The sequence below is a fragment of the Acomys russatus genome, chromosome 8, assembly GCF_903995435.1.
Source record: "Acomys russatus chromosome 8, mAcoRus1.1, whole genome shotgun sequence".
Classification (NCBI taxonomy): domain Eukaryota; kingdom Metazoa; phylum Chordata; class Mammalia; order Rodentia; family Muridae; genus Acomys; species Acomys russatus.
In genome coordinates this window covers 11,213,566-11,229,743 of record NC_067144.1, presented here as the reverse complement: position 1 = coordinate 11,229,743, position 16,178 = coordinate 11,213,566, and the positions used below count along the sequence as shown (strand labels likewise).

The window sequence follows — 16,178 nt, the reverse complement described above, 5'->3', positions numbered from 1 at the left end:
GAGAGAAACGAAAGGGAGCAGGTAGGGATGCCTGATTCTCTTCAGGTGGTCCCCAGGCGCGGGTCCTCTACAGGACATTTCCCCCTGCATTAGGATGAGGTGGCCTGCGAGGACCCAGCGCTCCCTATGGGGATTCAGCCATGAAACCGCCAGAGGGCGCTGCCTGCCGGGAGGGGCGGAGCTGCTTTAAATCGCAGCGCCGGGCGGTTCAGAGTCTCAGAGAACTTCGCAGCTTCTCACTTCCAGACTCCACTGCCGACCCAGACCAGAAGCCAGGAGCTCGCCCGTGGCCACACAGGAACAGGGGTCCTAGCAATAACTTGTTCACCGAGACCCGGCCACCTTCGGGGAGCCCAGGTGCGTACCTTGCAAACTCCCCCTCCTGCACCTGCCACTGAGCCCGCGCGTGCACAAGCCTTGGAAGGAGCCATGGCCAACGCGGGGCTGCAGCTGCTGGGTTTCATCCTGGCTTCGCTGGGATGGATCGGCTCCATCGTCAGTACTGCCTTGCCCCAGTGGAAGATTTACTCCTATGCTGGGGACAACATCGTGACCGCCCAGGCCATCTACGAAGGACTGTGGATGTCCTGTGTATCGCAAAGTACCGGACAGATACAGTGCAAAGTCTTCGACTCCTTGCTGAATCTTAACAGTAAGTGCATTCTCACCCTCCTCGACCCCCTCCGCACCGCCCCCCAACTCGCCCACCTCATCCCACACCTTCCCCACCTCCAGGGGCTGGGGGGGGGGGGCTACACTCTCTAGTAGTTTCATTCAGCCCAGAACTGTTCTGTAATTATATGGGGCTATCCTCTCTAAATTGGTCAATGTTTCTGAGCATGTGCTCTGTCTGTGAGAAAGCAGAGAAAGCCAGGGCCTCAGGTCAAAGCCCTAGATTTGCCTCTAAGTCCCTGCTTGGCAGTTTCTGCGCTTCTAGGTGTGATTTCCCCTCAAATTCTAATCAGGGTGGGTGGAAATTGGAAGAATGAAGATCACAGTGGAACTTGGACTCTTGGGCCTATTCTGCACATTCTTATAGGGTTTGGCCAAGAAAACGCTGCATTCTGGGTAGGCTTCAAGCCTTCAAAACTAAGTACGTAATTCTGAAATTCCAGACAAGAAACTTTCTGACTTGAGCAATGGCGTGTCTTTACACACAGCCAAAGTTAACCCTTTATGTTTTTGGCTTTTCCTCCTTGAAGAACCTCTTGAGAGTCTCCCATCCCCCGCCCCCCAACAAAGGTTGGCTTTCCAGCCTAGGGTCTGCAAAAGAGGCAGCGTGTATTGTCAAAGTTTAGAACGAGAGGCTGGTGGCATGTGGGGAAGGGGTCAATGAAGAAAACGATTCTGACTAACCGTGAAAAGGAGGCAGCCTACTGGTGTGGCGGGGTGGGGGCACTGTCAGAAGTGGTTACCAACTGGAAAGAAGGCTGAGAGGAAAAAAAGAAAGGGTCTCCCCATGCCTCCCCAATCGGTCTCCATGTATAAGAGGATTGCTCCTCATATATAAAGTTAGAACGGAATGTGTAGACAGAAATATTTCTACAGATCCTGGGGCACAGGTGATAAAGTGCCTTTGCCATCACTTTTAGCTAGGACTTTTTGAGTCATGTTATCAGGCTTTGTTCCTCTAATGCAAATCCTTCATTTTTACAGAGCTTTGCCAGAAATCCATTGAACACCATCTAGGTGATCGCATTCATGGCCATTTTCTTTTCTTGGAGAAATGACTCTGGTTGTGTGTTCTGCTCTGTGGGTCTGCCCTTTGACTCACAGGAAGAATTCCTTTAGCTTTTGCCTAAACAAAGCTGTTCCACAGTCCTCTATGAATGCTGCTGTGAACAGCTCTGGCATTGTGCATGGTTCCAGTCCTATCAGGGTGATGTTCTTCATCCATCCCAGCCAAAGTGTCTCGCTTTACAATTATGAAACCTGCCACAAACCAGCTTGACATCTTGAGGACCTGTAGAATGTACTCAGCCAATGTGCTTTTCTCTCCACATTGGGACTCCTATGTCAAAAGTAATCTATACCTTGGGTAAATGTGTGCTGCTTGTTACCTTCCCGGGTTACGTGTAGCAGTTGGGAAATCCTGAGCTTCCCAGTGGAAAGAGAAGTGCATTTAGCGAAATGATGCCAGCCATTTTCAGAACCATAGCGTGGACCTGTCAGGTGAGATGTGCTCTGGACAAGTCTAGAGAGGGCTTCCCTGCCAGTTTTGTTCCTCTACCCCCAAACTCTTCATCTTATCAAGTTTAATTGGATGACTGGGTAGAATAATGGTCCATGAAGCAAATACTCGCATCATCCCTTTCCGGAATACTATATTAAAATTACTATATTCTATCGGAATTTATTCCTTGTTGGTATAGTTATTATAGTTCTTGAAACTGTGATGAATGCAGTGAATATCTTTCCTTCACAAGCATTTTCAGAACCTGCTTCTTTGTTGACTTGTTTTAGCAGAGAACTGTTTCCATCCTCTGTTCTGCTTAAAGCTAATGGTTTATTCAAATGGAGCCCAGGAGCCTCTCTCTCCGCAAACCAATTCCCATCAGCCTGTACCCTGACTCACATCTTCTCTCCCAGCTCAGCAGTGATTCACTAGGTGCCTTTGGACCAGGCCCAGAAAACTTGTCTGTTTTTCCACCTGAGCTGTGGTGCTCACGCCCACCTGATAAAGAGATCTGGTTGGTGATTCACTGGCTGGTTTTGGTGTCGTTCCATGATGCCTAGAGATGAAAAGGTGTGTGTGTGTGTGTGTGTGTGTGTGTGTGTGTGTGTGTGTGTGTGTGTGGTATCCCGTGAAGGCTACCTCTCATGAAATGCTTCGAGGTAGAAGCACAGCTATGAATGGGATCCTGAAATTTGTAGTTTCGAGCTTTGCCAGTAAAGGCTACTTCACCTAAGTACCATGATAGAGACGTGTGCCAGTGTTTTGTAACCAGACATTAAAAGCCTTCTTCTCCTGTCATATCCGGTGTCAGTTGTGAAAAGCTCATGACCTTTACACAATATATACAAGGAGTGCATTATTATTGTGCCCCATATAGAACTACTGGATACAGCCTAAAGAGGCCATACTGTATGTAGTTTTTGCCAAACAGTTGGTGAAAATGTAACTGACACATTTCTTGGATAAGCAGCTGTTACAGTGTGAATTATGGTCTACAACAGCCGAGACCACTTTCATGTCCCTGTATATGATAATTATCTAGAGTGATGATCCTTGCAGCTAAAATTTGGACATACAAAGGAAAAGACCAGGTGCAGCTGTAGTAGACTTTCCTTCATGCAGTTTACACATCTTTCTTGGTTTGATTTAGTTCCCAACACAGTGGGAAGCTGGTTATCTATTTCATGTACTTAGCAACCTGCTTCTTCTTGCTTCATTTTAATAGCCAGCATCGTGCAAAGACAGGCCTTTCCTAGGAGGCTGCGTGCTGGGAGGTATCAGGGCAGAGAAGCAGTAAGCATTTTCATAGGAGTGCTGTTGTGAAGATCCAAACACCAGACAAATGGGAGGTTATGCTAGACTCTCTTTAAGTCTCATCTAGCCCTGGACTTCTGTAATTTGTTTATGAGCTACCCCAGCCTGTAGAACTTGCTCGGCGTGAATCCACATGTGTGTAGGTGTGCTTAATGAGTATTGGTTGTCATGAGGTTTCCCAGCACTCTCACCATGATGTCAAGCTCAAGCAGAGGAGCAAAATCACTGACTGGCTTGGAGGTCTGTGCGGCACAGGCAGAGGGGACGGCAGCCACTCAGCCTTCTCCAGACTCCTTTACGCTGCCAAATACAGAACATTCAGAAAAGGCACGGGCGTGCAGGGTGGAACAAAAACTAAACAGGAGCCAAGGCTTGAGTTCTTGCCCCAGTTTGCACTATCCAGGTACACCTACTTGCTCTCCCTGAGCTAAGGTGGATTCACCAGTGGTAAAATAGGGCAGAGTGGGAGGACTGGGAAGATGAATCAAAGGTCCACTCGTCTATTCGTCAGACCTGAGCCTGGCCCTATTCTCAGTAGTCGGGACGCAGCAAAGGTCATTTCTAAGGCTCTAGCCAGTGACAGCTTTTCCTTGTTACTAACTTCAGTGACTAAAGGAGAAACAAGTGGCACAGCACAAGCTTTCTAGAGTAGAGTGACGGGAAAAAAAATGTTATCTGAGGTGAGGAGTGAGTGGGCGAGGTTGGGGGAAGGAAAGAGGAGTGGAGAAATAATATAATCATACTTTAATAAAACACGGCGTCGTGGAAATGGCAATAAAGGACATATGTTTAATAATGAGCCATTTTTTAAAAAACGAAAATTACGTTTTCAAGAAGAGACAGCAAAACTTCTCAGGACTCCCTGCAAGGTGCTGATCCCTCATCCTTCAGGACCCTTAGACGCTGAGTCGCAAGTAGCCCACCAGCTCATCCGTCTCTCAAATAGAAACACAGCAATGAAAGTCCTTGTCAACCTTCAGACATTGGCTAGAAAGAAAGCCTAAATAATGGATAACTCCACAGCAGTGTTCTCTGACAGCCCGAATAAGCTCCTTCAACTGGGAAACTGAAAAACGTGTTTCTGCTCTAGTCACACAGTGGGCAGCGATTTTATCCCCCTGAGACTTATTAGCACATATTGTAATAAGGAAGGACTTTGTGAGGGCAGAAATACCACTAAGATCTGGCTTGCTCATGATATGTAGAACATAGGGTAGGCTAATGGACTATAGTACAGAGCATGCTCAGTGCCAGGTATTTATGGAGATTCTACTGCTTGGAGTGCATGTCTTTAAAGTTTGGGGGGAAACATTCCCTGCCTGTCTATGCTTGTCTGTGCAAACTTTGGCTTAAACAGCTGTAGTAGAAGGGCAGTGTCAAACTCATTTCTTGACTTATAAGTAGAGATCTTTGTAAGTATTTTTTAAATTATACTTTCAGGCTGAGAGTGGTGAGAACTCCTTAGGGGGTCTTTAAGCTGCAGATTTTCAATCCGGCTGAGTGTAATTAAAAGGCTACCTTCCTGTGCGCTGCTGGATAATGCTCAGAGACAATAGCTTGACTTTCCTTATAATGTTATAGAGCTAGCTACAAATTTAAAGGCCCAAGAAAAAAAAAAGTAAGTGGTCCTAAGGGTAGTGCAATAGTGCACGGACAACTGTAAATGTCTATGCCTTCTTCATTCTGCTGAGAGAGGACGGAAGAGAAGCACCATTGCAAGAACTTACAAACCGGTATCAAGTTAAAGGGAAAGTGCAGCTTTTCCCCTCTGTGGGAAATTCTAGCATTCTGTTGCCCAATTCAAGCCTAGGCTTACATAGCAAAACTTTAGCCTCCCCGGGGCCCTCAAAGGAGGTGTTTATCAGATAAGTAGTGCCTCAAAGATGGAGCCGAACACGCGTAGGTGCTTTTTATATCACATCGTGGCCAGTTTTGAAAAGCAAAGGCACCCTTCTAGTCAAGGCTAACAAGGAACAGACTGGGCGATGCCTGGGAACTAAGTGTCAGCAGTGCAACTGACGGAAGCCATCCGAGTACAACCGTCCAGCAGCTCATACTTACACAGCTTAGACTCGAAAGGCCTTCTAGTTGGAAAGCGTTCACCTGCTCCAGATGAAAGCTCTGGCTCAGAGGGGATCTTCACATAAAACGGCCACACATTTGGAACAATGGTGTCTTAGTCTAACTTGTAATCCACCGTTATATGAAACCAGCTAGTAAATTTTCTTACTGTTATCATTTTCCTCTGTTGTCCATGGTGTGCAGGAAAGCTTTTTTATTTTGTGTACTTTACATACATACACATGATATTTTTATACTCTCTGTATATGTCATGGTGAGGAGTTGTCCAGTGTCTCCATTTGTTGCCAGTCTAATATAAAAACAGAAGATAATTCATAACTCAGTGGCTCCGGGTATAAATGGGAAAGGGTCACTTGTCAAAACAAAACTCTTCTTCTGTACTGCTTCACCATGTTTTTAAATGAAAACAAGACCACTTGCCAATATGGTTTTGTGGCTACAAGGCATACTGTCCATTGGCTCCAGGTTTGTATGTTAGACAAATGACACTGTTAGCAAGCATGAGATAGAATATCTGTCACTTCTCTTTAACTCTACAAAACTAGCAAATGAAAAAAGAAATGGCATGAAGCACAGATGCCTTACTGTTTATTTAAAGATGAAAGTCTTGTGAACATTTGATCATTGTAAGTAGATGCACATTGCATGCCCCATAGGCTATACCTGAGTGCTCCGTAGTAGAAGAGCAGAGGTATCTGAAACCAGAGTCGGGAGTCTGCTGTTCAGGAGGCTCCTGAAGGATGCCTTGAGCCCAGCACTCAGACCTGTGCTGCTAATGGCCCATGCTTTGACTTCATGAATGGATTGGAATGACTATTATATAAGCTAAGGCTGGGTTGGAGTCTTGTAACAAATACAACTTCCAGAGAGACCAATGATGCCAACCAAAGTCACTCATGGAGAGCCATTAAACAAATGAATTGTGACAAAGTAAAGAGGAGTTGCCTGAGACAGAAGAGGCTATATACATTTGTGAAGGGCAACCATAGCATTAGTGTTTTCTAATTATATTGTTTCTCCAGTATGGGTAAAAGTCAGGCTACCCCACCTTAGGACCCTCCAGTGACTTCTCATTCCATTTTGAATAGACTCTGAACTCTTGACCCTGCCTACAAAGCTTTGATATATATGGATATGAGTGCGTGTGTGTGTGTGTGTGTGTGTGTATGTGTGTGTGTGTGTGTGTGTGTGTGTGTGTGTGTGTGTGTATATATATATATATATATATATATATATATATATATATATATATATATATATGTCATTTATCTACAGGATAACCAATTACACCAGTTTACTCAGGATCCAGGACCTTCTTAGGATGCTGGGCTTTTCATTTAAAATATGGAGTGTTTTTGGCAAACTGGCAGGAGGGTTCACCCTTCTGCTCCAGGCACATAGATCCCTTCATTGCCTGCAGCATCTTCTCCAAATGCTTTCAGCCTGAGCAAAATCTGCAATCTGTGTTTTATAAGAACATAATTATTTGTTTTTAAATTGTTATTTTCCTAGTAAGTAACAGCTGCCCTAACAAACACTTCTGATAAATCAGAAGGAAGTGAACACCTCACCTGGGAGTCCTCAGGACTTCCCTCTTTGTACTGCAGCATGGTTTGTGATTCAAAGGAAAGTTTCCTAATGGTCACATGGGCAGCTTCCGTTCCTAGTAAAGCCAGGGACCATGGAACATGGATTTGATCCAGAAGTTTCTTTGCTACCCTGGAACCCTGGGATGTGCAAAAGAGGTATGCATTATGTGCCCATTGCACACTTATGGGCAGATGAAAATGATAGAAGAGGCAGAGAGTGGAGTGTTTAGTATTTTGGTGAAAGAGTAAAAACTGTTTCCAATTGTCACTGAAATACTGTGAAAATGCATTTGACACTGCTTAGAAAGGGATTAGTGTGACTCTGTCATTGATTGTAATAACAAGGATACAAATGGCTGTAATTAATATGTAGTGTCATTCCAGAGCTGTTTGTGTTTGACTTAAGATTGGTACCTTAACATCCCAGTCTTGAACGTGAGAAGCTAAGCCTGTGTACACGTTAACTACTGGGAAGATCGTCACCTTAGTCATTCCTGAAGACCACAAAGGAGCAAACTGTTCTAACTCCCTGGATAGAGCTGTTGTCCGCCATATTTTATAAAATACGAACATGGTCCCAAAGAATCTTAGGTCGTTTTCCCAAGATCCTAATTTTTTGCAATCTAACTGTCTCCATAGAAACACTTCCATTTTCCGGTATTAAGGCTGTAACTAAGATAGTGATGCTCAGTTGAAAGAGGAAGTACATCTGTAATTTAAAGGTCTTCTAACCAGTGTGTCACCCTCCTGCATACATACACATTTTATTATTATACCATAATGTTAGCTTTCAGCTTTTATTCTTTAGAAAACACGCTGGCTCAGTCTCTCAAACCTGATCCCATCTCTGGCAATAGTTTAACATGACAAAGATGAGAATGAGGACTTTTGAAAATTTGCAGACCCCCCGAGAAATCTGAGCGAGGATTGTTATCTCTAACATTATAGCATGATGCTTTCATAGTTTTAAAAACTGGCGGGGTCATGTTCTATGAATCTACTGCTGTGTTACAAGACACCTTCTTTACGGTTGCCTTCAATCAATGTTTTAAAAGGTTGTACCCTTCCCCTCTCAACCTCTTATAGCTAGGGATGAAATATTGCTTATCCAGCCATGACCATCTCTGAAACACTCATTTATTGTCCATATTCTCTTGGAGTCTTTTTTTTTTTTAGAAGCATAAAGGTTGTAGTCTACAATGAGTGACCAGTACTAAATATGTCCTTTACGCCATTTAATTACAAAGGGTGAACATTAGTTCAAAATGGAAATACCCATGTAGTAATGACTGCATATTCAATTCAATGAGACCTATGTTACTGATTCATTAATTATTTTCCAGTTGATTTTGAATTGAACAACGGAGGTCCTAACCATCCCCCAGCCCCTGTGCATGTCTTCCCAGCAACCATCCTTGTGGCCACAGCAGAAATGTCACTGGAGTCCTCTGTCCTTTTGGGCTCTTTGTTCACTTTTGTCCTTCCCACAAAACACTGAAATGCATTTCGTCTCGCACCACTCTCCTCTTGCTGCTCTAGGCACAAGTTTTACATGTCCCAACTGTCTCCTGCCAGGTACTTTGCAGGCAACCCGAGCCTTGATGGTAATCAGCATCCTGCTGGGGCTGATCGGCATCTTCGTGTCCACCATTGGCATGAAGTGTATGAAATGCTTGGAGGATGATGAGGTGCAAAAGATGTGGATGGCTGTCATTGGGGGCGTAATATTCTTCACTTCTGGTAAGAGAGGCTCTGCCCTTTCCCCCTGCACCCCCCCCCCATCATTCACCTTTCTCAAGTGTGGTTTGGAATCTCGTTCTCTATGTTTTTAGTGACTTTAGTTTATGTCCGATTTACTGCATTTGAAATGCTTTGAAGCATATTCCCATCTGGACCCATTGGGCCTTGGGAGTAAGTTGGCTTTCACGTTCTCAGTAAGATTCAAATGGACATTTGGCCTGTGTGCTTCTGTCAGGGACAGCCACGAAGGACTCGGGTGCCCACTTGTTTCCTAGGCTCAGTCTCTTCAGATTCAGAAAGCTGGACCAATTTTATGGGATTTAGAAAAGGCTGTTTGTCTGTGATGTCAGCATGAGAAAGCTGAGAGCAGGGAAACGTGGATTTCAAGGCAAGGGTTCTCTGTGTAGCCTTGGCTGTCCTGGAACTCACTCTGTATTCCACGCTGCCTTCACACTCACAGCAATCTGCTTCCCAAGTGCTGGCAATTAAAATGTGCACCACCACTGCCTGGCTATTCTCTAAGTTTTAAGGACACCTTAGGCACTATGTTGTACAAAAAAAAAAAAAAAAAAAAAAAATCTCTTGAGTTTATCCTTACTTTCTACTTGAAAGCTTGAATCTTTTGATGAATATCTCTTTGGATAAAAAATTAATTATAATTTAGACATCATATAAATGCTGGAAGGAGTGATACTACCCAATGTATGTCCTTCCATTATTGAATTTAAAACCAATATCATGAACAATTGAGTTCACTTACACAAATAACCCAGTGTGTCACCTCAACACATGACACCAGGGCTGGGTATTGATTGCACCTGTGGAAGGAAGACTCTGGATGCTGTGGTCCTTTTGGGTTCCATTCCTGTGCAGCTAGCTCTGCTACTGCTGCTGGACCAGAAAGTAAGGACTCATTTTGACTTTGTCAGGAAGAATGCAGGAGCATTTTCAGCTTTCCTTCTGTAAGCCATTCTCTGCTAATATGAACTAAAATGAATTTTTTTTTTAATTCAAAAGTAGTTTCAGATACTAAGCTACAGCACTGCAGGACCTTTGACAGGGATTTTGAATAAGATGGATCCACCTAGTTCTTTCTGAAGAAAAGTATTTGTGCCAGTGGCCTTGAACTATAAATAAATAAGATGTCATAAACAACATAATCTAGGCCCGACTTCAATCTAATGTCTTTATAATTCTTTGCAGAAGAGTCAGGATAAATCATACCTAAGTCAAATTGATTTCCATAATAATAAAATAAAGTGTCAGCACTCTTGATGAGATTCAGTTCTTACAGAATACAATTAGGTTTAATACTCTGTGTTTCTGTGCTCAGTGTCCCATAGTGATTAATGGCCTTGCTTTGAATTTCTGTAGGTCTGGCGAGTTTAGTGGCCACAGCATGGTACGGAAATAGAATCGTTCAAGAATTCTATGACCCCATGACCCCCGTCAATGCCAGGTAACGTTAGCCATGCATAAAATAGTCCACTCTCTCAAAGACAACCCTTTTTGTGTTTGACAAGCTCCCACCAGTGCCTTAGTTTCTCCGATTTGCTTTCAGGAATTGTATGGAAATTTAGGTCAAACTTGCACACAATTTAAATGGCCTGTGACTCATGTTAAAATGAATTGGATAATTGTTTTAACAGCAAGTACTGAAGACAAATGCACTTCAAAGGAGAAATGTTCTAAGCTGGATCTTAGCCAACAACATAACACATCTTTTTTTTATTTATTCCCTCAATATGAACAAAAGTGCTAATGTTTTAGACATGTTCTTCTTGAAGTGTATTCTGATGTTTCTAATTCCTCTGATCCTTTGTAACTAGTATACAGGCTCATGATTTATTGGAAAAAATTGTATCACCATAGCAGTGGAAACCCACGCGAAATCACGATGTATTTTTTTAGTACATTCAGAAGACACTTTAAAGTTTTGTGTTCCACTGCAACAATAAAATTGACTTTACAAAGGTCACCTTTCTTAGTAGTTCAAGTTCTGCAAGTTCAGGATCTGAGTCTCAGCTCTCGGGTAACAATGATCTTTGATCAGGGACAAGACTTCTTGGTCTCACCGTCTTCCCATCTTTAAAGCTTAATGACTGCATTCAAAGCTAGAATGTTAAGATGTAATTACTGTTTGTGAGTGCTAGGGTGAGTGAATGAAAAGTCTCAGTGTTTGCAGAGATAAGTGTGTGCCTTTTTGTACAGTCACCCCACACAAAAGAACATAGGCTACAGTGGTTGTTGGAGCCCAGCCCATCCTGTAAGATTTATGATGTAGGGACAGAAACTGCTGGAGGTCAATGGGCCACATTTTCAGCAGAGCAGAAATATTAGGAGTGCACGAGAAAGCATTTTATAAATTGCCGGGCTCTGTGCCCTTGTTATCATATGCGGACGCATTACCCTGGACGCCTTCCAGGAAAAGCAAGTGGGACATTCTGCTTCGAAGGGAAAAAAAATCAAGGATGAGAGGCGGGGCTGTAGCTCTGGGACGGCTACAGTTAGGCTTCTATCAGGACTCAAGGCCTGTGACTACTATAGGCAGCTTGATCTTTGCCATCCACAGTTACCCATAGGCTCCTCCTCATGCCAAGAATGTAGGTTAATGTGTCTACCTGGCCTTGTTTAATCTGGAATCGGCCATGGGATGTTCAGATGTCTTTTTGTCCAAACACAGATTTTATATTTTATTCTAACTTGGGTGTTGGATCGCCAATCATCCTTGTTAGAGAAATGATTGCTGTGTGAGGGAACTGGACTTCGTAAGCGACAGCCTAAGATGATGGCCCAGTCCTCATGGCTCAGGTGTCTCCATATCCTTTCCAAGCCGTCTTTGCTTGGAAAGAAAATAGTTGTGTAATTAAACTGGTGTGTTGTATGTCATATTGCTGATGTGCTGTTACAAATGATTGATAATTACAATGTAAACATTGTCTCATGGATGGGCTCACAAACAGCAGCAACTCCTCCGGTAACATGGGGTTATTTTTAATCAGCAATATATGTGTGTCTATTTATACATATATACATATATATGCATACATGTGTATATGCTATTGATTTTCTTCTTTTGCCAATGGTCCTCACAGCAGCCTGTTGCTGTCTTTTTTTTTTTTTTTTTTTTTTTTTTTTTTCCAGGTATGAGTTTGGGCAGGCCCTTTTCACTGGCTGGGCAGCTTCCTCCCTCTGCCTCCTAGGAGGTGCCCTACTTTCCTGCTCCTGTCCCCGGAAAACCACCTCTTACCCAACACCGCGACCTTATCCCAAGCCGACACCTTCTAGTGGGAAGGACTATGTGTGACAGAGGCAAAGGGAAGACGTCCTCCTGGAGCAAACACGAAGTGAACAGTGAAATTAGCATTGACGTGAAGGTCCCAGACTGTGGACTATGGTTATCTGAACTGTGGTGTTAACAAAAGGAAGCATATTTTTGTACATCCCCGTGGCTGTGAGGGGCTGTGCCTGTGCCTTATCGCCTGTCCTGAGTACAGGAGGGAAAGCCGTTTCTGCATTTGAACTGCTGCCTCCCACGGAGTAATCCCACTCGAATGGGGGAAGGGTGCTTCTTAAGTGTGTATCGATATGTGTATATATACATATTTTCTATTAAAAAAATAGACAGTTAAAAACCTCTTATTACCCTGCTATTGGTACCAGCATACTTAAAATGACTCTAAAATATGTACAACCCCATATTGATTAAATAAGACTACTGATGTATTATTCTTTTTTCTGTGAACATATGTGATCGGTCAAATATCAACCCTTTGATCAGCATGTAGTATCTTTGCCATAAGACCAAACTCCCTGACCAAGTCTCCCTTCGTTCTTTTCCCCCTGTGTCTTCTTTACATCAACATATATTTTTTTTTTAAACTCTGACAACAACTGCTTTTTCAGACTGTTATTTTGAGGATTGTTTCTATCTTCTGAATCTTAACAGTGAATTTCAGAGACCACATTTGAAGCTTAAAACCGGTAAGAATCACTCGTCACTTCCATGTCTGAGTTGTGGGGACAAATCTTCTGGACAGATGATGTTTTTCTGCTGACCTTTCCCCACGGCCCTTGCACTTTGGTCTGTAGCTATCTTGTTTGCTTTGAAAATATTTGTTTCACTGAGTGGCTGCACTGCTAACCCTGTTGTTGAAACAGTTTTATTGATTGCATTTTTCAGGTGCTTATTCATCATTCCATATCCTACAAACTGCATTTTTCTTCTTCCATTCTCAGCTATCTTGTTTTCTCACATATAATTATCCTATCGTTTAGCTCTTCTCAGAGAGGTGTGGTCTGTTTATCTACCCAAACTGCTAGACTTGCAGAAGTGATAGTCTAGTGACAAATATTCTCTCTGTAGCTGTAGGCAATTTACAGTCTTTATACCTCTTTTCCCATCTGTCAACTTGGAATAATTATACTTAACCATCTGGTAGAGGTAATGTGAGTATTAATTAGTTGATATGACTCTCATTCTTTGAACATGAAATATGCCTAAGTAGTGTTTTTTCCTTGCTCAATTAGCAGGTTTGAAGTCACTGAATAAAATCTACACACACACACACACACACACACACACACACACACACACACGTGCGTGCACGTGCACCTTCACACTGCTCTGTATCTTTCTTTGTTCATGAGTTTATTTCATTCCTTTCAGCTGTGCATGGCCTCTTGTTGGTGCTGTTTCACTTGGACAAGTGCTCTTACTATTCCAATCTGTAGGACAGGCCCTTTAGCAGAGCAGGGTGGTGTAATAGGAAGGGTGTTGCCGTTGACATTTGGAGACCTGGAATTGAATCTTGGTGCTATCCCTTAATTACGAAGCTTGGGCAAAGAAGATGTATTGCTACATCTATGCAACGGGTTCATTAACTCCTGTCATGCCTGTGTCACATGTCTCAAGCTGGGACACATGCAAACGTTGTTTTATGAGGGGAGACATGTTACTGCCTAGTAATTAAGGAGTTTAAGTGGATAGGTTTTGAGGTTATTTTTCAGACACCTAGAAAGAGAAAAATGCTAAATGGGTTTCTTTCCTTAAGAAGTCTCTCAAACAAATGAGCTCTGAAAGTTCACTAAGTTAAACTGATCTTACGTCTTTAAAGCTTTTTGTTGTTTGAGTTAATGCCTCAAGTCTGTGGTCTGAACTGGCCAAGAACTCTGGTGTCACCCAAAGATCCTTCAGCCTCAGCCTTCCCACTGTTGAGGACAGGCATGAGACCCATCCCACTGTCACTTCATAGCTTTGTTAGTTGGGCCTGATACTTCTGGGGCTAAGCAAATGTGCTGGAGGGAAGTGACATTGTGTCCTCTAAAGGCATAGAGTATGCTCTTGGAGCAGTGATACTGTCAAAGTTAAGTGGAAGCTAGCAGTTTTAGGAGAAATTAAGAATTATAATTCACTGTAAAACCACATGGTAAAAGTTATAGAAAGAATGGAGCCTTAATGTGGATTTGAACTATGTAACTTTTACTGTATTTGTGAGTGTAAAAGCAATCATGCAAAGATCTTTTTTTGCCGCAGTTATGGCTCCTAATGTGTAAGGTAAATGCGTACTTGCTTAAACTACAGAGTTCTAGATTCCCAAATAATCCTATTTTGTTTGATGCCAACACTTACCCGGTTTTGATACTTTTATATCCTACTACCAAACCTAGAAACAGACCAATTGATATTTGGGGGCTGCTTTGGGAATTTGTATAAAGCATTACTCTTTTTCAATAAATTGTTGTTTTTTTTAAATTAAAAATAAATGCTTCATGGCTTGTTTTCTAATCACGTATTTCAAGATTGTTAATGTGTATGAGAGAGAGATACATGAGACAGGATTGTGATCATTAGGTCTTTCACGTTACCAAGGAAACTGGGGCTCCCTCGTTGGGGTCGTAGTCTCATTAGTAAAATAATTTAGAAACAGAAGAACATTTTGTTTGTTTGTTTGTTTCCTTGTTTGTTTGTAAGAAAAACAATTAACCAGACAAGCTGCAAATCTTTACAGCTGTCAGGAAGAGATAGATGGGAGAGGAAGTGTGAAAGCCAAGCCTTTGAGGAAGCAGACAGGGTAAGTCAATGATGGCAGTCAGCACACAGCCATACTGCAGATAAGCAGTTGTACTGCAGAAGATAACAGAGGCTTTGGGGAAAGAGGGACAATACCCAGAGTGTTTTAGAATGACTCAGAATAGTGGGAAGACCACATCAGTCCTACAGGATGGGGGTTCTGCAAGCTACTCCGTAGGGAAGGAGTTACTGAGAAGGATATGTTCATGATCTCATTGAAGGGATAATTATTCCTCCCATCTCCATTGCATGCCTTTAAGTGAATCATCTTTCCTGAGAGTGGTCTCCTACAAAGGTGATGGCTAGGCTCAGCTGGATTAACTTTTAAGGGATGAGACAATAATTTGTAATGTTCTAATCTTTGGAACAGATTAGGATGTCATGCCTCTACCCAGAGACAGAGTCTGGTCTTTTGACCAGGGGGAATTAACTTTCCCTTAATGGACATCAGCAAAGCCTCGACAGCCATCCGTAATGACCTCCAAAATTGCTATAGCTACTCCCAAGTAAGAATAAAGAGCCTAAAAATATTTAGGTTATGAGTAGGTTAAAATTCAGTTCTAAAGCTCTTTACCAGGAGGAACCAGTGTCTGGACTGTAGTTTCAGTCACACCCTCACATGTAGCCTCCAGGAAGAGGAGCTCATTTAGAAGAGAGATAACAGGGACACAGAAACCAAAGCTATGTTCTGACATCTTTGGCCTTTAGCCCAAACAGGAGAGAGATCACTTCTACCTTCTGACCCAGAACAAGTATTGAACTGTTTCTTGTATTGTCTCTGTCCTAAGCTACCTGACCTGCTTCTATTTCTTGCCCTTATCAATATTCACCCTGGCCTGTATTTCATACTTTTGTGTTGCTCCACTCACAAAGATATATCCACTCTGGGATGATGGCATAAATACCTGGAGATGGTACTTAATTCCTTCTTTTCATCCATCAAAGGACATGCAACAATGAATGAAGAATAAAAGACATGGTGTGGGAATATCGATGTTTCTATGTATCTATGTATTTATTTATCACCTATCTATCTATCTATCTATCTATCTATCTATCTATCTATCTATCGTTGTTCTTATCAGGAAAACTATCTCTTAAGAATGCAAGTAATGAAACTATTCCTTTCTTAAAGTATTTGTGCCTGAGAGAAGCCTTAGGGCCTCTCCCTTGGTAATATGAATGAAACTAGGGGAGTGAGTAG

General features: G+C 42.6%; 1 protein-coding gene across 1 annotated transcript; it reads left to right on the top strand.

Annotated features, from left to right (window-relative positions):
• The first annotated feature begins 203 nt into the window (after positions 1-203).
• Cldn1 (claudin 1) lies at positions 204-14,424 on the top strand. Its single transcript, XM_051150796.1, has 4 exons — positions 204-652; positions 8,737-8,901; positions 10,276-10,360; positions 12,046-14,424. Exons 1-4 carry the CDS (start codon positions 430-432, stop codon positions 12,206-12,208), a joined length of 636 nt encoding a protein of 211 aa, XP_051006753.1. The 5' UTR covers positions 204-429; the 3' UTR covers positions 12,209-14,424.
• The last annotated feature ends 1,754 nt before the right edge of the window (positions 14,425-16,178 follow it).